The following is a 21,524-nucleotide window of genomic DNA, read 5'->3' on the forward strand; positions in this document are numbered from 1 at the left end:
CTGACACCAGAAGGTAAGATACAAACATAAAAACAGTGGCTGGGAGCGGTGATGGGATTGCGGGTGATTGGGTTTTTATTGTGTGGTTCTGTGAAATGTTTGATCGCCTGTGTCTCGGTTTCAGGTACTGGGACCCTGGTCCTCGGGCGGACCCCTTTGAGGACATGCGGTACGTCTGGGGGGGCTTCGCCTACCTGCAGGATGTGGTGGAACAGGCGATCATCCGGGTGCTGACTGGCACCGAGAAGAAAACTGGGGTCTACGTGCAGCAGATGCCCTACCCCTGTTACGTCGATGACATGTAAGTCACCAGGAAGCCACCTTCTTTATTTAGCGAGCTGACACTGTCCCCAGGTGGCGTGTAGACACGCACACACCCCGGGAGGAGACAGAGCGCTTTGATTTTATTTATTTTATGTGGGTGTTGATACTGGTCATAAGTTGTTTGTGAAATTCTGTGAAGATCTCAGGAAATGAGATACCAGATGTAGGTAGTTGACAGTTTTGAGTCACATCAGAGACACGGACATGTGCACACACTGTTGATCCTCCTTCCCTTCTCGTCCACAATTACCAGGACTTTTTTTTTACACTTTACTCTTTTGAACCTCTTTCCTGCACAAAAGTCAGTCAAGTAACTAAGTAACATATCTCTAAAAGTTCCCAATCTGCACGTTTAGAATGTCATGTCAAACACATACACACATTCCCCAAACACAGGGACAGCGTTCCAGACCTAGAAAAGCTCACTGTGTGCAAACATATGTACTTCCTCTCCGTAACTGGTAAACCACATTTTGAAACAACCCAAATAAAATTGAACAAGGCCTTTTTATCTTAGACTTTTAAGATAATGTTTTAGTGCTTAGTTACTGTGCTGCCAATTTCTCATGGTGAGAGCTGGGCCTTTGGATCTAATGCTTTCTTGTGAGAGAGCATGGGGAGAAGTATAGTCACCTCCGGCATCTGAAATAGGTGATGCCTCTTCCCAACTGGAAAGTGTCTGCGCTCTTTAGCTGCTGGTGTGTGTGTGTGTGTGTGTGTGTGTGTGTGTGTGTGTGTGTGTGTAGAGATCAGAGTGCCTCTCCCTGTGTTTGCTCTCTGCTTTGCACTGGGCAATTGTCTCTCCTTGTGTGGCTCACTCAAGCTTTGCCATGTCACCCAGAACTATCTTGCTTCTTATTTCCTGAAAGATGAGCCAGAACTTTCCGAAGGAAGACTTTCCCAAAGAGCCCCTCAGCCCAGATTCACTCTAGAAAGGATGTCTTACGATGAGGATGCTGCGAGTCGAGGCAGTAAGAGCCTTGCTGTTGGCTCGCAGCAGTGCGTGCAGAAGGGGTAAAGCTGGGCCTTGGACCTCGATTTTCAGGAACCAGATTCTGTGTCCCATTTGCTTCACTGCATTTCCTGTTCCCATTTGGAAATATCCCTGACAAGAGCTGCCTGATGAGTGTTTCTGCACCATCTGTCATATTGGTTGTGCAAGGCAAGTCAGTAGTGCGACGAGATGACCTTGGAGATGTTGAACTTTCATGAGAGAATGAGTTTGGGGGTTTTTTCTTTTGTTTTGTTTTAGTCATTTAAAATCACCCACATTTAGCTTAATGACATCCCAGAGTTGCCTAGTTACTAAAGCAGGCCCCCAGAGAAGTTTATTTTGGCAATACGTTGTTGGTCTGATTTTTATCGCTACATTGCACTGCTCATGCCATGAGCTCTCTGTGTGTCCGGGTGCAGAGGGCCTGCCATCTTTGGCTCAGTCGTGGTGCTTTCCCTTGCATGCAGGCCTGGAAGCATTGGCCCATAAGTGTGGCTCACACTTGTCTTTAATTCTCCCCCCTCCCTTTCCTGGGGCCTCAGCTTCCTGCGGGTGATGAGCCGGTCCATGCCTCTCTTCATGACACTGGCCTGGATCTACTCGGTGGCTGTGATCATCAAGGGCATCGTGTACGAGAAGGAGGCGCGGCTGAAGGAGACCATGCGTATCATGGGCCTGGATAATGGCATCCTCTGGTTCAGCTGGTTCATCAGCAGCCTCATCCCTCTGCTCGTGAGCGCCAGCCTGCTGGTGGTCATCCTGAAAGTAAGGCTGCCCCCTGGCTCCTCCCAGCATGGGCTGCGTGAGGGGGAGAAAAGCAAATATTCTTTGGGAGGGAAGGGGTCAGACATGCCATCTCCTGCAATGCCCCCAATTTAAAGTTGGGAAAAGTAGGGCCCCGGCAGGGACAAGGACTTTCCCAAGGTCAACCTCGCTGGGTAGCAGCTAAGCAGGATTACAGCTCAGGGTGCTTGCTTCCCAGGTAAGCACACACTTACCGTGTGCCATGCTGTCTGTGGGCAGAGGTTCATGGCAGCATCTGAAAGCTGGTCATTGCCTTACTCATATTGGGCGGTGCTTCCTGGAATATCTAGAGCAGTGGTTCTCAACCTTCCTAATGCCGCGACCCTTTAATACAGTTCCTCATGTTGTGGTGACCCCCAACCATAAAATGATTTTCGTTGCTACTTCATAACTGTAATTTTACTACTGTTATGAATCGTCATGTAAATATCTGATATGTAGGATGTATTTTCATTGTTACAAATTGAGCATAATTAAAGCATAGTGATTAATCACAAAAGCAATATGTAATTATATATGTGTTTTCCGATGGTCTTAGGCGACCCCTGTGAAAGAAAGGGTTGTTTGACCCCCAAAGGGGTCGCGACCCACAGGTTGAGAACCGCTGATCTAGAAACTGTAGTCAGAAGGACACATGGTTACAGGTTAGGTTTCCTGGAAGCAGAGGTTGGAACAGCTTGGCATATGAATATTTATTAGGGATCAATGTCTCTGGGGAGGATGCAGGACTGGGCAAAGGGAGCAACTGAAAGGCAATGCAAGGCAACCCCATGGGCACTGGGAGCCTATATGCTTGTCAGAGTTGTCCCTCATGGAGCTGAAATGTCCAGCTCTTTAGGTTCCCCAAGGCCTCCCTCCCTGGCATCCCCTGCCCCAGGCCCCTCAGCCAGTCCTTGAACGAGTGTGTTCCCCAGGGCCAGGTGCTCTCTGCAGTGGTAACAGACCCAGAGAATTTGGTGCCTGGAGGCTGTTTGCTGACAGCCAGACAGGTCCCCCCCGAAGGGGACTGTAGGCACAGTTCTCTGTCCACCACATACATTAGTAAGTTTGTAGGCCAGTTTTCTTTCTCCACAATCATTTCTGTTAAGGACCCATCTATTAATAAATGTTTTTAAAGAGGGAGGAGTGCAGTGGCCTAGGAACTAACATTTAGCGTCATACTAGTTACTGTTCATTACAAATGCGCACTTACTGATTGCCCAGCACTGTTAAAATCTTATCACTGGTGCCGTCTTAGTATATCCTCACTAAATAACCCACTAACGTACAAGGAAATGAGACCAAGGAGGGTTACGGACTTCACTGAGGTCATCTGACCCTGTGGCAGAGCAGTTCTTGCTGAAAGCAAACCCCTCTCATGCTCTGGTGCCTGACTGTGAGGGACGGAGCTCTGTGGTGGGTGTGGGAGTCCTATAGCAGGTGCATGGGAGCTACTCTGGGACTACTGCATGCTGGCAGGTCCTGCTCAGATACACCCAACTCCTGCAGATAAACGTAAAGGTCCACCGAGTTCAGGTGACGGGAGTGTGGGATCCATGGCCGGTTGTCAAGGGGGATGTTACGATTGCCTGGCCATTTTCCTTGGCTGTTGGAGGGGGAAGTCGTGTGGGTTGCTGTCTCTCTCACAACTCTCTTTTTTTTTTTTATATTTCTTTATTGATTTCAGAGAGGAAGGAAGAGGGAGAGAGAGATAGAAACATCAATGATATGAGAGAATCATTGATTGGCTGCCTCCTGCATGCCCCCTACTGGGGATCAAGCCCGCAACCCGGGTATGTGCCCTTGGCCAGAATCGAACCTGGGACCCTTGAGTCCACAGGCCGATGTTCTATCCACTGAGCTAAACCGGCTAGGGCTCAACTCTCTTGGCACCAGTAGTCATAGTCATTTAAAAGAAAAAGCCAGGTCAGATTGCTTTGAGAAACAAAGAACAAAATTGTTGAGATAAACCTTGATGAGTGTCAACCCTGGACTCTGTTCTGGTCCTGACTTACCGCTATTTTGCTGTGTGGTCCTGGGTTAGTCATTTCCTTTCTCTAGGCTTTGGTTTCTTTATCAGAAAAACAAACAGCACCGTTCCTCAGTGTCGTCTCTAAGAGGAGAAGGAATGAGCCCTGCTTCGTCCCGCAGATCATGCGAGGATGTGCTTGCTGGTTGAAGAGGCAGCACGTTTATTGGGTCTCTTCCTTTCCAGTTGGGAAACCTGCTGCCCTACAGCGACCCCAGCGTGGTGTTTGTCTTTCTGTCCGTGTTCGCCGTGGTGACCATCCTGCAGTGCTTCCTCATCAGCACGCTCTTCTCCCGGGCCAACCTGGCGGCAGCCTGCGGGGGCATCATCTACTTCATGCTGTACCTGCCCTACGTCCTGTGTGTGGCCTGGCAGGACTACGTGGGCTTCACGCTCAAGATCTTCGCGGTGAGCGACCCTGGCCTCTCTGTAGTCCCCGCTGTCCCAGCCGCCCCTGGGCTTCACCTCTGCTGCAGTCCAGGCTGAGAGAGTCTCCAATGGGATGGGCTGTGAAGCTCAGAGCTAGATTCTAAACTGCTTGAAGGCAGGGGCTGTCTCATGAAATTGTTTACCGTTAGTCCTCTCAGTGAATCGAATGGTCGAATTGAATCAGATGGAATTTTTCAGAGCCAGGCTGTACCATCCATCAGCTGTGGGTGAATGGCATTGGGGGGCCCTTTTAGACAGTAGATGCCATTTTCACCTTTTGTCTCCACCCCCACATGAGCTCACCATCAGTCACAGCTACAGATAGAACTGAAACCTCTTGAGGTCACAGGTGGCTCCTTCTTGACTCTGTACTCCTTGTGTCCAGCATGGGTTTCACTTGAGTAACGTTTTCTGAACTGAAAAAACTGAGGAGCAGGTGCCCCATCTCCCCCCGACCCCTGCCCTCAACACTCCCCTCCCTTGTCCACGGGAGGAGGGGCCTTCAAAGGTGTGTAAGCCCATGTAGGGGTGAGTTGCCAGCTCTCCCCTGGATCACTTCCAAAAGTCACCTCCGGGTGCCTCGGTTTGGACCCTTAAATATCAGGGGCCCCAGGCAGGCTGCTCTGACAGGAGCCATCACTGCTGAGCAGAGGGCTCAGGAGGATCTTGATGATGTATGAGTGTATGTGTGGGGCGCAGGAATGTTGAGCCCTTGGGGCATCTTTGGGAGCATAAAATTCTAAAAGTTTTACACTTCATCATATCGCGTTTCCGAAATGTGTGCGCATAATGAGTGGCTATAAATAGAATCATTTTATATGCTGCCAAGGAGCCCACTCCCCCAGAGGGACCCTGTAGATGACTATTTCCATGTCTTGTAATTGATCCATTTTGCACATTCAGATGTCTCCAGGTGAAATTTACATTGGAAGTGTTAGGAAAAAGAGACAGGAGATGGATAAGTGACTTTCGCCTCTTTCTCTCAGAGCCTGCTCTCCCCCGTGGCTTTTGGGTTTGGCTGTGAGTACTTTGCCCTTTTCGAGGAGCAGGGCATTGGGGTGCAGTGGGACAACCTCTTCGAGAGCCCCGTGGAGGAAGATGGTTTCAACCTCACCACCTCGGTCTCTATGATGCTGTTTGACGCCTTCCTCTATGGGGTGATGACGTGGTACATCGAGGCTGTCTTCCCAGGTACACCAAGTTTCTGCCCTGCTTTAGCCATCTGCTAGGGAAATGTGACTTGTAGGTACAGAGCTTGTCTCCGTTGTTGCTGGGACTTCTGCAGGGCCAGGGGCTCCCTGGAAAGTGGCTACGGCTTTAGACCTATGGCAAACACACAGACCAAGGAGAAGCAGCTGATGTTAAAAGTACAACTCTTACTACCGATAAAGCCCTTTTTCTTTTTTTTAAATTATATGTTTACTGATTTCAGAGAGGAAGGGAGAGAGAGAGAGAGAGAGAAACATCAATGATGAGAGAGATCATTGATTGACTGCCTCCTGCACTCGCGCCCCCCCCCCCTGCTGCCCCCCCCCCCCCCCCCCCCCCCCTACACACACACACACACACACTGGGGATTGAGCCTGCAACTTGGGCATGTGCCCTGACCGGGAATCAAACCATGTCCTCCTGGTTCATAGGTCGATGCTCAACCACTGAGCCATGCTGGCCGGCTAGCCCTATTTCTTGAGCTCTCTGTGCCAGGCACTGTCCAAAGTGTTTTATATACTTTGGTTCTATTAAAATACTCAAGTGTTTGCAAATGATAAAACTGTGACTCAGAGAAGTGAAATAATTGCCTGTAGCCACACAGCTGGTAAGTGTCAGTGCTTGGAGGTGAACCCAGTTGGGTTACCCTGGGTCAGCTGGCCCAGGAGATTGCTCCCAGAGCTGACCCAATTCTCTCATCTGCATCCCCAGATTACCACTGGTGGAGGCTCTGTTTCCTCAGCACAGCTTGTGATTAACAAATACATTGGCTCCAAGCCCTGGCTTGTGATCTAATCGAATTAGCATTCATAAAAATTTATTCGCTACTTCCCTTAATACATCTCCTTGACCAAGACCTGCCTTGGGTACATTTTCATGTAAGATCAAATTCTGAGAGAGCAAGGTTTAACTCTTTCTGGTTCACCTTCTAATTTTCCCCTAAGGGAAGGTGGGTAGGTATACGTGAAATGTTTATTATCCCTACCTGAACTTCCTGCATAGGATATGCAGTTTTGTATCATACAGATCTGAATTCAATTCTGAGTCCTCCACTTACTGTTTGAGTGATCTTGGGTAGAGGAATTATCCCTCAGTTTCCTCCTCTCTAAAGTAGGGACGACAGCTGTGTCATGGGATGGTTGGGAGATTCAAAGAGGTGCAAACTTATGTCATACAAAGTAGATCTCATCAAATGGTAGCTCCCCCTCCCCCCTTCCATTCAGCCTGTCCCGTCTCCGAAGGAAGGCAGCTCAAGGAAGGAAGGCAGCTCAAGGAGAGAGAGGGTCTGGTTGGGATATCTCAGGAATGCTGGAATGTGGCCGAGCTTGATTCATACCTGTGCTTTGCTTTCAGGCCAGTATGGAATCCCCAGGCCCTGGTATTTTCCTTGCACCAAGTCCTACTGGTTGGGTGAGGAAAGTGATGAGAAGAGCCATCCTGGTTCCAGCCAGAAGGGCGCATCTGAAAGTGAGTGCTGCTGCCCCCACTGACTGCTGGGGCAAGAGTCTAAAGCCACTCCTGGTCCCTTTCCCAGTTCTCCCAAGCTGTCTGTGTCAGTGCTGTTGACTTGTCAGAGAGTCAGCATCTGAGCCCCTGAGGCGTGTTTTCTTGGCTTCTTGGGAAGTGACTCTAAGCCTCCTCCTCCACCCTCCCCACCACCCCTCCACTTTTCATGCCATCGTAATGAGTAGAAGGAAGAGATAAATACAACTGTGATTGTGGAACCGTCCTCTCACTGCCTGTCTGACCATGGTGATAGCTGTAGAACCAGTGTAGGCTGACACCATGTGGCTGCCACAGGCTCAGCCTGGGCTTCTTAATGTTCTCACCTTCATTACCCAGAGCCTAATCCTCTCCTGGGTCCTGACCTGCGGGTGGTGATGCCTATAGTTCAGCAAAGGCTCTGCCTTCTGGGCTCTTTGCTCAGGTTCTTGGAGGGAAGTTACAAAAGGAAACTTGTATCTTTCACCCAGTTTTCTCCAATAGTGACACCTAACATAACTATAGTATAATCTCAAAACCATGAAATTGACATTGGTTCATTTCACAAACCTTCAGATTTCATGCACTCGTGTTACATGCACTTTGTGTGTGTGTGTGTGTGTGTGTGTGTGAAGTTATGTGCAGTTTTATCACTTGTATAGGTTCATGTAATTACTGCTTCAGTTGAGATGCAAAGCTGTTTTTTTCACCACAAGCTCCCTCCTGTGACCCTTTCATAGCCACAGCCCTTCCTCCCCATTCTGTGACATCTGTCAGTCAAGATTCTGTTCTCCACTTCTATAATTTTATTTCCATAATGTTATATAAATGGAACCTTACAATATATAATCTTTTGAGATTGGATTTTTATTCTGTATAATTCCCTTGAGATCCACCCAAGTTGTGACGTGTATCAACAGATTGTTCTTTTTCGTTGCTGAGTAGTATTCCAAAAGATAGCTGCACCACAAGTGTCATGCCACTTCAAATGTGTTTTTTTAAAGAGCTTTTAGCATCTTATATTTGAACTGATTGTCAAGTCTTTTCCCCCTACAGCACTGATCCTCCTGTATCATTGTGTTCCCATCACCAACACCAGTGCCCAAATGGGCCCTAAGTAAATATAGGGGTGGGCAAAAGTATGTTTACAAGTTGTGAGTACGTGAAACAGAGTTTATTCTTGTACTATTATTTATTTATTGGCTATTATATTACTTATGTATTATTATTAACCTACTTCTGTGCACCCCTGTATTTATAGCCTGTCCTCCTTCCTGGGAAACCAGAAGGGGCCATGGAGAGGGGACAGTTCTTAAAGTACAAGCCCAGCTGCTGGTCTCCACAGTCCGCGCGTCACTGTTTTCTGCATTCGTTCCTGTGTTCTCTCTTCTCACAGTCTGCATGGAGGAAGAGCCCAGCCACCTGAAGTTGGGTGTGTCCATTCAGAACCTGATGAAGGTTTACCGAGACGGCATGAAGGTGGCTGTTGATGGCCTGACCCTGAATTTCTATGAGGGCCAGATCACTTCCTTTCTGGGCCACAACGGAGCCGGGAAGACCACCACCATGTAAGAGGGCGTGGTTCTCTCAGAATCAGCCCCAGGGCGGTCCTTGAGCACAGTTAGAAGTTCATCCCTAAGCACACTGCGTTGGTCACTGGGCAAGGGCAGGACACACGAGGAGAGGAGGAGTGTAAAAATGCTATCTAATCAGATGGTGCTTTCCAAAGGCCGGGTTTACTATATGTTATTGATTCAGCCTACAACAGTCTGGGGGCCTTTTCCTGACCATTCCCATTCAGTTCTCGGCAGTGTGCTTGGAACGTGAAGTTCTCACAGCTCTGAGAAAGGTTCTCTTTTGGAGCTGCTTTGCCCAGAATTGTGAGACAAGAAAGATTACATGTGTTGGAGGAAGGTAGCCTTTTCCAGGAACTCTGTTTCTAAGCAGCTGTGAGAAGCAGCTGGGCAGCTGGCTGTCTGCTTGTCTTCCCTGGACCTACGAGGACCTTCTAGTGGGCATCTTCCAAATGGCGCGAAGGCCACGGAAACACCAGAATTAGCCTGAGCGGCTTCCAGTGTGGCCCCTCAACCATTGCAAAGGATATGTCATTGGGGTGACCTCTTTCTATTTTATCTTTTTTTTTAATGCAAAACCAATATGTTACGAACACTGCAGAAAATCTTTAAAAGGCGAACAAAAATCCTACCACTTAACGCAAACAAAATTATTTTTATCTCGAATACTTGCTTGTTGTTCATCCATTTTATGTGGACATGACCTTAGGCATGCAGAATCCGTGTCCGAAACTAGTTTCCAGTGCAAATTGGAGGAGTTCATTAAAAAATGCTCATACTGAGGTGGTCACTTTCAGTACGTGGCCCACTCGTAGTCAGTCACTAAAGCGAAGGCCTGTATGCTTTGTGGGGTGTCAGAGTCCATTAGGAAGGAGTCGGGGGTGGGAGGCTTGATGCCTCTGCTCTGTGCTGACTTTGAAGCCGGGTATAGAGCGTTTTTGGGGAGGTGGGGCTTCACGCTGACTCCTGGACTGGAACATTCTGTCCTCAGGTCCATCCTGACTGGGCTGTTCCCTCCCACCTCGGGCACCGCCTACATCCTGGGGAAAGACATTCGCTCCGAGATGAATACCATCCGGCAGAACCTGGGGGTCTGCCCCCAGCACAATGTGCTCTTTGACATGTGAGTACCAGCAGCACAGGAGGGCGGGGCCTCTCTGGATGTGTGGGGTCATGAGTCAGGGGCGGGGGAGGACCTAAGCGTTTTATGCTCTTTGGTGGCGTCCTCGCCTGGACACTTGGAGACCTGGTTGTCCCTCAACTTTAGGAAAAGGAGGAGGTAAACTGTTGGATGGGAGATGTTCCATCAGCCCCGCCAGAGGATGAGGGCTGGGGAAATGGTGCTGTCCATTGCTGTCATTCTGGAGGGTCGATGGGCCCGTCCTCTCTCCTGCCACAGCCCTCCCCGATGCTGGGTTGTCCCACCAGCAAGTAGGAGGTCCCCCAGGGAGCCCTGTGGTGGAGCAGAGAAAGACCTGGGCTCTGTAACCTGGGCCAAGGACTTTATCCTTCTGGGCCCCAGTTTCCCTTTGTGTGAAGCGAGCAGCTCATGCTCATGCCCTCCACGGGGCTCTCCCTTCTCTGAGGGTCTGAGGTCCTTTGAAGTTCAGGGGGCAGCTCCAGGTTAATGCAGAGCCAGCTTCTTGGTTGGTTGGCGGGGTTCCAGAGAGGCCCTGCATTCCGGAGCGTCCTGCAGGGCCCAGGGCTGAGCTGCCCCTCTGTCCCCAGGCTGACTGTGGAAGAGCACATCTGGTTCTACGCCCGCCTGAAAGGCCTCTCAGAGAAGTTTGTGAAAGCGGACATGGAGCAGATGGCCCTGGATGTTGGTTTGCCACCCAGCAAACTGAAAAGCAAAACCAATCAGCTGTCAGGTGAGGCCTAGAGCTGCCTTCCCTCCCCTCTCCCCTCTTCTCCCTCCCCCGCCCCCTCTGGCCCGTCCCTGGATGATCTGGGTGCCTCCATTCTTCTCTTGCCGCTTCTGCCCTGGCTCACTGTCCTCAGCCTCCCTCCCTCTCTCCTGCTTACAGGTGGAATGCAGAGAAAGCTGTCTGTGGCCTTGGCCTTTGTTGGGGGATCCAAGGTTGTTATTCTGGATGAACCCACAGCCGGCGTGGATCCTTACTCCCGCCGGGGAATATGGGAGCTCCTGCTGAAATACCGACAAGGTAAATGATGTGCATTTATCCTGTGTTGTGGGCTGGGAGGGAAGAAGGGAGGAAGAGGCTCGAGAAGGATGGCCATAGCTAATGGCTGTTCTTGCTAGAGCCACAGAATTGCTTCTCAAGGAAAATGCGGAACTCGTTTTCTTAAAGCTGTGCGCCCCCCTGTGTGTAGGGGGAGGCCTGGTTTATAGGATGCTTAAAGTTTATGCTTCATGACCTAGGGGTCTGCAAGAAGAAGGGAAACGGGATAAAGGGCATCTTCTTTGGGCTCCCACAGCCCCCACCACCATCTCTAGTAAAAAAATTACCCACGTGTCATATAACCATGTCCCCTCTTGACTGAGGTCCCTGAGAGCGGAGGCTGTGTCTTTGTTCATCTCTGTCCCCAATATGGTGCATTACATTTATGTTTGTGGAAAGAGTAGATGAATAAATGAGTGGGTGGGGGACGTGCAGGGGCATGATTGGCAGTCTGCTTAGATTTAGATGATACGTAAGGTTGCCACCTTATGGTTGCAATGAGGAGTACAGGCTTTGGAACCAGCCCTGGCTGGCCCTGAGGCCTAGGAAAAGTCATTTAACTTGCCTCAGTTTCTTTACCTGTGATAACAGTAGAGCCTACCCCATGGAGGATTAAGTTAAAGGAGAATGCATGTAGACCACCTAGCACACTGCCTGGCAGGTCGTTGCCCCCAAATGTTCGTTTTTATTTTTATGAGGATGCAGTAGCTATGCCCACAGCTTAGTGGTCCTGGCCACCAGGCTGCCAGGTCTTTCTCCCATGCTTGCCCCTGCTAACATTTTAGCTCTAGCCACTGCAGTCAGTGCACATCGACAGGTCTCACCTGTCCCGTGTCCTTGTGTTTGTGCCGCAGGCCGCACCATCATCCTCTCCACACACCACATGGACGAAGCGGACATCCTGGGGGACAGGATCGCCATCATTTCCCACGGGAAGCTGTGCTGCGTGGGCTCCTCCCTGTTCCTGAAGAACCAGATGGGAACCGGCTACTACCTGACCCTGGTCAAGAAGGACGTGGAGTCCTCCCTCAGCTCCTGCAGAAACAGCAGCAGCACCGTGTCGTACCTGAAAAAGGTGAGCTGCCGCCTCTGCTGGTGTGGGAGCTGGCGGGGGTCAGGGAGTTGGGACTTGCTGGCTGAGAAGGGCTTGTCTCCCTCTACCCACTCCGCCACGTTGGCACCGTGGTTCCCTTGGAATCACATCATCCCGCATACGTGGAAGGCTCGGGAGGCCTCTGTTCCCATAGTGCGAGCTCTGTTGAATCCCTTTTGCGTTTTCCTGTGGAAGCACATAGGCTGGGTGATGGAGGAGGTCCTTAGAGGACTTTGTTATGTTGGAGAAAAGGAGGTCCTGCTGTTCCTGTCATGACCTTGCCATCGCAGTGACCTCACCTTTCAATCTGCAAAGCAGCTGTTTACTGAGCACCGAGTTCATGCCAGACACTCAGTCTAGCAGACTCTGAGCACAAAAGAAAATGATGATGATAATTCTTTGTAGCGTTTGCTGTTACTTACACATTTTTAAAAAAAAAACATCATCTCAAAGTGCAGAGTAACCCTGGGAATAAGATACTGTAATTACTGTCCACGATGAGGGAAGGGAGGCTGGTAGTGACTTGGTAGTTTACTCAAGTTCACCCGGCAGGTAAATAATGGAGGTGGGACCAGAACCCAATGACCAAGGACGTTTTCCTCTGGGCCACAGCACATGCCTGAGATTCATTAATGTGCCGAAACCCGTGGCACCTAAAACCTTTACATCCCAGTCTCTCTCTGCTTCCTGCCGCTGCGTCGGCGAGGTGGGGGAGCCGAGCTAGCTCGAATAAAAACTCTTATGCTTTTGCATCGGAAAAAAAAAAAAAAAAAAAAAAAAAAAAAAACCTTTACATCCCAACCTTGAGCTCCCGTCCACTTGGCTCTCACTAGCACCAGGTTATCCCAAGTGCGGTCTGAAAAACGGCCGCACTGGGATCACGTTCGGGAGCTCGTTAGAAATGCAGAAACTTGGGCCACCCCAGGACGGCTCAGGATCTGCATTTAATCACAGTGCCCTGGTGATTAAACACACATGAGAGCTTGAGAAGCACTGACTAGACATCTAGCCAGGTAACTCCCATGCTCAGCCGGCCGAGGGCCTGCTCACGGCACCTGTTGGTGGCCATGGTTCTGTGGATGGCGCTGCATCCCGACATCCCACCTCCAGGAGGGCGGCCATCCCCACGGCACACACGTCGGACTGTGGCCCAGAAGCCTGGCCGCCCCGTTGCATGCCTCTCGGGAGAAGCTTTCCGCTCTACTTCTCACACACACAGCCTCTCGGAGCCCTCCCCGGCGAAGGTGGTGGTGGCTGTGCCTTGCCTGGTCCCTGACCCATTCTCACCTCCTTCTTTGCCATCAGGAGGACAGTGTTTCTCAAAGCAGTTCTGATGCTGGCCTGGGCAGCGACCATGAAAGTGACACGCTGACCATCGGTAAGGACTCTGGGGTTTCTTATTCAGGTGGTGCCTGAGCTTCCCCCAGCTGGGCAGAGTGGAGGCAGAGGAGGAGAGGTGCAGAGGCTGGTGGCGCTGACTCAAGGTTTGCTGCTGGGCCGGGCCGGGCGGCTGTGGGAGAGGGTGCAGCTTGGTGGCGGGCTGGCCTCACGCTTGCTGGGAAGCCTGGAGCTTGGTCTGGGAGCTGACAGGGCAGGGCCCCAGAGAGCTGAGATGATTGGGGGTGAGGGGATCCCTTAGGGGGGCGAATCTGGCTGGACACTGGAGACCAGGGATGCGGAGCTCAGGGCCAAGCCACTAGGGAGGGACTAGAGCTCAGGACCTAGGGAGGCTGAGAGCCCAGGAGAACGGGAATAGCCTGCTGGGTTTGCTCCGGACGTGTGTGTGGGAGGCCAGCGTCACCAATAGCGAGGATGCAACAGAAGCCTGTACCTCGGCCCTCGCTGCCCAGTCCTCGTCGCCAGCGTTCTCCAGGGAGGAGACTCCTTCCATGGACTGTCTGATTAGGCTTCTACTGAGATAGATATAAGAATCTTTCTAGGGGAGGGTGAAGAATCTTTTCAAGTTTGTTTAGTCGAGTTTTCCACTAAGAATCCTAGAGCGTAGGCAATAGAAACCAGGCTTTCAAGCTGAGTCATCTGTCCATCTGCCCATCCACCCATGCACTGAACCTACAATGGACCTTGTTTTGGGGATACAAAGACATAGTTCTTGCCCCCAGGAAGTTGCGGCCAGAGATGAACATGTGGCATGACTTAGGGATCTGAGACAGGTGTGGTGCATGGCTAGTGGAGTTCTGAGGGGTAGGCACAGGGAGAAGGCAGGGAATGGCCGGCCCTCAGTGTGGGGCCTCTGCGCTGGCTGAGCCGTCTTTGTGCTTTGCTCCCCACAGATGTCGCCATCATCTCCAACCTCATCCGGAAGCACGTGGCCGAGGCCCGGCTGGTGGAAGACATCGGGCATGAGCTGACCTATGTGCTGCCCTACGAAGCTGCCAAAGAGGGAGCCTTTGTGGAACTCTTCCACGAGATCGATGACCGGCTCTCGGACTTGGGCATCTCCAGCTACGGCATCTCAGAGACGACCCTGGAGGAAGTAAGTTCAGGGCCCGACCGTCAGAACAGCAGGGCCAACAGTGCGAAGGCCAGACACGCAGCCTGCGTTTCCACTGGGAACAGGTTACCCTGGAACTGCTCACAGAGTCCTGAGGTCATTGGCATCCATGCAGTGTCAGCCCCCACGAACCCTTTAAGGTTGTAGTGGGCGATAGTGGGAAAGAAGTATTAGGATTGCTTCCTGGTGTGACCGCATCACGGCCATGCCTAGGAGGTGGCTGGCATTTATGGAAACTCTGTTTGTGCCAAGTGCCAAGCTTGGTTTCTTTTTTCTTTTTTCTTTTTTTTTTTTTTAAGTCATTGCAACTCCATTTAACCCACATAGCGAGATGAGAAAGTAGACGCTCAGGGATGCTGAGCGAGGATTTGAAAAGGGGTTTTGGGCTTCAGAGCCCATATTCCCTTTAGGGACACACATCCCAGGCCTTGAGGGCTGGAGGGGACGTAAGGTTGTCTGGCCCAGGGATCCCCAAGCTTGACTGTGCAGCAGAGTCCTCTGGGGATATCATCGACGACCAGAACGCCCAGGCTGAGCCTCAGGGCTTCGAATCGGAACTTCTGGAGGAAAGGCCTTGCTGTCGGTGGTTCCGTTGCGTGCTTCTGCGGCAGGGGCCTGTAGATCCGTTTGGAAGTCATTGGTCCAGTTCAGAGTCTCTTGTGGTGTCTGGATCCCTGCCTCAGCACTTCAGGAGAAGGGAAGCCCACCGTCTCCTGATCGTTCTGTCCTGGATCATGTCTCCCGGCGCTAGCCCACTCCAAGACTGGGGGCCATACGCCTGGAAGAAGCCACTCGGCTCATTCTCTGTCGGTGGGGAACACATTTCTTCTGCTGCAGTGTCCTGAGGCCGTAGCTTTAACGTGAAAATCAGTCCCACCACTGAGGCTGTGTTCTTCGGTAAAAAAGGCTTCTCTCCCAAGCGGCATTAATAAACGAAGCTTCTCCTTCCTGTGTTTAGGGCCTAGCATACCATTCGATGATATAATCATCACAGCAGTGGTGGCTGCCGTCATCACATGCAGCCTGTAATAGTCTCAATTTCTCTTATTTTTCAGATATTCCTCAAAGTGGCTGAAGAGAGTGGAGTGGACGCCGAGACCTCAGGTAACCCTCCGGGGGCTGCACACTGGGCTGTGCCTCCTGCAGGCTGCTCAGCTCACCGGCGCTAGGCCTCTCCCTTTGCATTGTTGTATGGCATTCCTGTCTTTCGTGTATAAGTCCGTTACGGATGCAGAGAGTTTATTTTGTAAAAAGTAAAATAAAATGTGGGCGTTCCTTCCCCTTTGCCTTCAGATGGCACTTTGCCGGCAAGACGCAACCGGCGGGCCTTCGGGGACAAGCAGAGCTGCCTTCACCCCTTCACTGAGGACGATGCTGTCGATCCCAATGATTCCGACATAGACCCAGGTCCGTGTGAGCGAGATCTGTGTTCCACATCTTGAAACTCGCGTGTTCCCTCGTGTGTTCTTCTCTGGGGTTGGTGGCCAGGATGGTAGATGCCTGAGGGTCCCAAGGGAAGTGGGGAAATGAGAAAAGCCACTCTCCCTTTTCCGGTGTTGCCCATGCCGTCCAGCCTGAAGGAGCAAGCCACCCTCATCACTGCCTTCCCTGAGCTGGGGTCTTCCTCCCAGGATGCCCATCGATCCTCTGAGTCCATTTAGAATCTTTTCTGTGGAGTCCCAGTTTCTTGCACACCTCGGGTGTTGAGCTGTTGAGTAAATCTTCTTTGAATGGGTGGATGATTTTGAAAGACCCAGAAGGGTGAGTTTGCTTTTAGACTCACCCCTGCCCTAGACTTAGATCTTTTGGGTGAGTGTGTCTCCCTGTGTGTTTGACTGGGATGGAGAAAGGGAGGCAAGAAATCAAGCAGATACTGGTAAGATGACAGTTAGGAAATCATTTGTCGAAGACGAGGATTTCTATGGAATGTTTAAGAACAGAAACCTGTCTGGCTCTCCCTGATCATGCGAGTGTGTGACTCTCCTGTTCTCCCTGACTTCAGACACTGTCTGTACTTAGGTCACTTGACTGTGTCTACCTTTTACCAAAAGTCTAATAGATGGGAGACAGATTGCCATTGTGTGTCCTCAAGGGTGTCAGCCTGTGTTCACGGCCCATTCCATAGAGTATTCCGTAAGCAATCGAGGATGACCCGATTCATCTGAACAACTGGCTGTAACACTGTTCACCTGTGAACACATCTCTTCACTGTCTCCGGCACCTTCATTTCCTGCTCTCATCAGATGAGAACAAAAGGCCGAGCCTGCTGTGGCTGCACACGTGGGAGTCCTAACATTTTCTTGGATGTGAAAGTCCTTCACTCCTGAGATACTTTCCCCTCCAAACTCAACCTCCAAGATGGTGGCTGCAGGTGCGGGAGGAAGGAGCACGGTGACGTCCAAGTGCTTCAGATGATAGGTGACCTTCATGTTGGCTTCTTGCAGAATCCAGAGAAACAGACCTGCTCAGCGGGATGGATGGCAAAGGCTCCTACCAGGTGAAGGGCTGGAAACTCACTCAGCAGCAGTTCGTGGCCCTTTTGTGGAAGAGGCTGCTGATTGCCAGGCGGAGTCGGAAGGGATTCTTTGCTCAGGTGAGCAGTGCTGTTGCAGGCCCAGGACTTGGGCTTCCTCACCCCTGAAGGCAGGAGAGCATCACGGCTGTGAGATGGGAGCTGGAGCCAGATTGTCTGTATTTCCACCCCAGGGCTGCTTCTCCCCACTCATGTATCTGCTGGCAAGTTAGTTCTCCGTGCCTCAATCTCCTCATCTGTAAAATGGGGATACTAATAGTACCGGTGACATGGTTGTTGTGCTGAGAATGGGCCTCACATTAGTAATTACTGTATGTGTTTGTGTGTGTGTATTTATTGTAGAGGAGAGCATAACTAGGATGGAGTTTTTCATAACTTGAGCAATGAAAGGACCAGATGCACTTGACACATCAATTTATTGGAAACTTAGTTTTTCTCTAAATGATGCTTAACTGCAAACTGATAGGAAAGATAACCAATCGGAAACTACTGATAGAGAAGCCTCCTTACACTGTTGCCTGCCTGGCAGCGCCTGCTTGCTGACTCACTTGGTTAGAGGGGAACATGATTGCTCTTCAGAGAAGGCGTCTACAGAGACCCTCCCCTGCAGACAGAGTGGGTGATGATGTAGGGTATGAATCGAGCAGACCGTCCTGGATTTGAATTCTGGTTCTGCTGAGTGAACTCGGGCAAGTTTCTCCGTCTCTCTGAGACCCAGTGCCCTTGTTTATTGATTGGTGATAATGACACTACTACTTACGGTGGGAATGATCATTAAATGAAGTAATTCTCTTTACAGTACTTTTCCATTTACTCACTCAGTGATAATTTTTAGCATTGAAACCCCCGAACATTAAAACCACGGGTATCATTTGAATCTTTAAGTTCCTTTTTAAGGATAAATTTCTCAGGAATAAGTAGAAGGAGCTTAGAGTTTACTTATAATTATGTACAAGTCATTTTCAGAGAAGGTACGAGTGTAAAGTTTGAGGTGGTTGAATAAGGATTTATATAATTATACTTTTGAGGCCGTTGGGGAGACAGTAGCTGCTGTTCCCTTTCAGTGGAGACAATGTGGAGAGTGGCTTTTAAAATTTATTGTCACAATATGGGTCTGAATGGGTGAGCTAATCTCAGTCTACAGATTATAAATGAGAAAACTGAGGCCAGAGGGGGAAGTGACTTCTCATGGATGCACTTGTAGGGACAGAACAGCTTCAGGTCTCTGGCTCCCGGTCCTTCCTCTGAGCTGAGCTGGGCTCATGGCCCAGCGTGGTCTTCCCCAGGTTTTCAGGGGGCAGAGGGCAGGACCCAATGTTTTGAGCCACCCCGACGCATGACCACTGTTTACTCTCAGCTTGACGCCTCTGCCAGGTGGCCGTAGCCTCTGGCCTTGTGTTTCCAGCTTCCAGGGATACCCTGGAGGGAAGAGGTTTAATGTTCAGGCTCCGTGCTTCCAACCCTCCGACAGTGCCTCGGTGGAGTCTGGCCATGGGCCTTGCACTCCTCACCTGCGTGCTGGCTGGTCTGGGAGGCTTGTCCCATGGCTGCCTTCCTAACACTTGTCTTCTACGGTTTCCCTTCCCTCTGCTCCCCCCTGGTTATAGATTGTCCTGCCAGCTGTGTTTGTCTGCATTGCCCTGGTGTTCAGCTTGATCGTGCCACCCTTTGGCAAGTACCCCAGCCTGGAACTTCAGCCCTGGATGTACAACGAACAGTACACATTCGTCAGGTATGTGTTTGCCTTCTGCGCCCAAGGAGAGAGGAAAGCTCGAGCAAACCACGGTGTCTGCTCTGCTGAGGGCCGGGGGAGGTGGGCTCAAGAATCACACAGTGGAATAGGCTGTGGCTGAAGGAATAAGCCAGTCAGTCCCCTGTTGCCACATTTGCGCTCCTTTCCTCTTCCTACTGCTGTTGTCAGGAACAGGCATGCGTTTTATGTAAATGATCTGCCCTTGCAAACAATCTAGGATCGAGCTATACTGTGTCTGGATTTTCATTTTGTGGTTTAACACACGGCTTCCAGACACTGTCAGCGCTCTTGTTTTTTTTGCACAGTACAATGCGTGCATTCACTATCTAGACTTTTTAGTTGTGGATAGTAGCTATTGTCTGTGCTTTGGACAAAAATACCAGCTACTCCATAACAATCCCGTGCTTCAAACAAAAGGACCAAGGGGTTTCTCCATCTCCTTACACGAGAATTTTCTTCAGTCCTCTAGTAATTGTAGACAGGTAGATCTCAGAAGCAGTCAAGCAGTAGATCTGTTTCAGTGATGCAAAAGAGACGCTATATTAAAAAAAAAAAAGACAGAAAAAATACGTAAACATGGGAGCCGGTCTTCCTTTCTGTGACCCCACCTGCCTGCCTAGTGCAGGTGACTTTATTCTTTCCTCTCCCAGCTGCTGACCCCGATTGCCCAGGGCTGTGGAGCGTGGACTGTCTTTGTGTTTGTAACCTGAGCCCATTACTGTTTGTGTGATCCCAGTGCCCCTGCAAACATGCAGCCAGTAAAGTCCGCCTCCAGTAATATCCTGGCTCTCTGTACCTCCTGGGTAATTGTGGAAGTATTTTTGAAATACGGATCCTTAATGAATTCATGTACTTTTTGCTAAAATATGTATGTCAATGTGTATAAGTATGCGTGTATATACATCTGCACGCACACATGCGCACACCTCTGTACATATAGTTTATTTACACAAGCCCCACTTTGGAGTGCTGTATGTTACCGTGATATCAAGTATATGGCCCGAGTCTGAGCTCCTGGTGGGTGGGCTCTGTTTTAATCATTGCTGTTTTAAGAGCTTGGCACACAGAAATTACTTAATAAAGCATTTGTTTTTAAAAAACTTCCTCCTTCAAATGTATGGTTTTAATGAATCGCTGAGCTGGCTGCCTCTTCTGTTCCCATAGTAACGACGCTCCCGAGGACATGGGCACCCAGGAGCTCCTGAATGCCCTCACCCGAGAGCCCGGCTTTGGGACCCGCTGTATGGAGGGGAACCCCATCCCGTGAGTGCCCTTCAGCTACGCCACCCTCCGCTCTGGTTTCCTGTGCTTGCCGCCTGGTTTGGTCTCGAATGCACTGCATTTTTTATCCGTTGTATGCCACACTGTGACTACCATTGTTTGCCCTTTGAACCATTTTGTTTTTAATGTTTAAAAAGCTGATATAGTAATCTAATAAGACCATCTAGGAACATACATAACAGACTAGGAGAATATTCTAACATCCTGCAAAGCAAATTACTACAGGTGTTTGTTTACTGCTTTATAAATGAATATTTAATTTAAATAGCACTTTATATTTACTGCTCCAATGCTTTTCCCTTCCTCCCTCCCTCCTGTACCTAAATGCAGAGATAGGCTGCCAATATATAGAATTTGCAGTTTTGCTTATCAGCTTCTTGACTTTAACAGCTGAAAAGGTGATGGAGTTTTTTAAAAGTTGAAATTTTCTTCTTTTAGAGTTGCCTATTTTTATTGTATTTTCTTTCAAAATCCTTGAAGAAAAAGAGGTGGTATATAGATAAACTCTCTTAAAGACCCATAGATGAAATAGGTATGTGGGGAAGGTACATCCAGCGATGGTTGTGAGTAAAGACAGTGGACAGAGGTGAGCTTCTGGGAGCCCAAAGAGGGGAGAGGTGGTTCCAGGTTCCCAGGCTCAGGTAGAATTTGCAGGTAAGGTTGTTAACCACAGACTGAGGAGTTGTGGAGAATGTGGGAAGGTGCAGAAATACGGGGAAAGGGCTAACTTAAATCCCAGGTTTTAAAGGGCAGATACAGACCCTGTCACAGTTACAGAGCAGTGAGTGTGATATCTGGGTCTGCAGGGTTTTAGAGCAGCTTCTAGCAATTGTGTACCTGTTATCTTTTATTAATTGGATACTTACTAAATGTTTGTTAATACTGAATGGGTGGTAAATCCTAGCAGCCAATATCATCAGCTCCTAAAGAAGAAGATGACTAAAGTGGAGAAGGACAGAGAGGCATCCTATCTGGATGTCATGATTCTCTTGAGGAGATGGCACTTGACAGTTTTGTAGGCGAGATAGAAGAATGAGAGGAGATGGTGATAGAGGTGGATGGAGGCAGCACCTGCCAGCTGAGCAGCGTGGACTCAATGCCAGCCTGGGAAGCTCGTGGGAGCCAGTTCTGGGTTGAGGTCTCGCCAACAGCACAGGAGAGGCAGGGCCCCGACATCAGAGGGCTCCCCGCCGTGAGGCCCAGCACCATGGAACGTGTGTTGGGGGCAGTCAGTAGAAAGTAGTGGAACGGAGGGACGTTTGACGGGGACACTTCCCTGGGGCATTTATCTTCCCTGGGGCCTCAGCCACTTGTGTGCAGGTTTTAGGAAGGAAACTCAGGAGGG

The 21,524-nt window shown here is 50.1% G+C and overlaps 1 protein-coding gene across 2 annotated transcripts in view; it reads left to right on the plus strand.

Moving 5' to 3' along the window:
- Positions 1-21,524, plus strand: part of ABCA1 (ATP binding cassette subfamily A member 1) — a 114,742-nt gene that overhangs the window by 68,601 nt on the left and 24,617 nt on the right. The window contains exons 14-30 of one of the 2 annotated variants that reach the window (XM_070431001.1): positions 125-301; positions 1,861-2,083; positions 4,317-4,538; positions 5,546-5,750; positions 7,122-7,235; positions 8,647-8,818; positions 9,816-9,947; positions 10,553-10,695; positions 10,852-10,989; positions 11,862-12,082; positions 13,406-13,478; positions 14,392-14,594; positions 15,668-15,716; positions 15,906-16,019; positions 17,057-17,205; positions 18,753-18,877; positions 20,063-20,161. In XM_070431001.1, the coding sequence (XP_070287102.1) occupies positions 125-301; positions 1,861-2,083; positions 4,317-4,538; positions 5,546-5,750; positions 7,122-7,235; positions 8,647-8,818; positions 9,816-9,947; positions 10,553-10,695; positions 10,852-10,989; positions 11,862-12,082; positions 13,406-13,478; positions 14,392-14,594; positions 15,668-15,716; positions 15,906-16,019; positions 17,057-17,205; positions 18,753-18,877; positions 20,063-20,161 (2,559 nt within the window). Of the gene's footprint in view, positions 1-124; positions 302-1,860; positions 2,084-4,316; positions 4,539-5,545; positions 5,751-7,121; positions 7,236-8,646; positions 8,819-9,815; positions 9,948-10,552; positions 10,696-10,851; positions 10,990-11,861; positions 12,083-13,405; positions 13,479-13,505; positions 13,585-14,391; positions 14,595-15,667; positions 15,717-15,905; positions 16,020-17,056; positions 17,206-18,752; positions 18,878-20,062; positions 20,162-21,524 lie in introns of both variants that reach the window. The other variant, XM_070431000.1, reaches the window with a different exon arrangement.

This window comes from Myotis yumanensis, unplaced genomic scaffold, assembly GCF_028538775.1.
Source record: "Myotis yumanensis isolate MYYU_CA2020_CCGP unplaced genomic scaffold, mMyoYum1.0.hap1 SCAF_12, whole genome shotgun sequence".
Lineage (NCBI taxonomy): Eukaryota > Metazoa > Chordata > Mammalia > Chiroptera > Vespertilionidae > Myotis > Myotis yumanensis.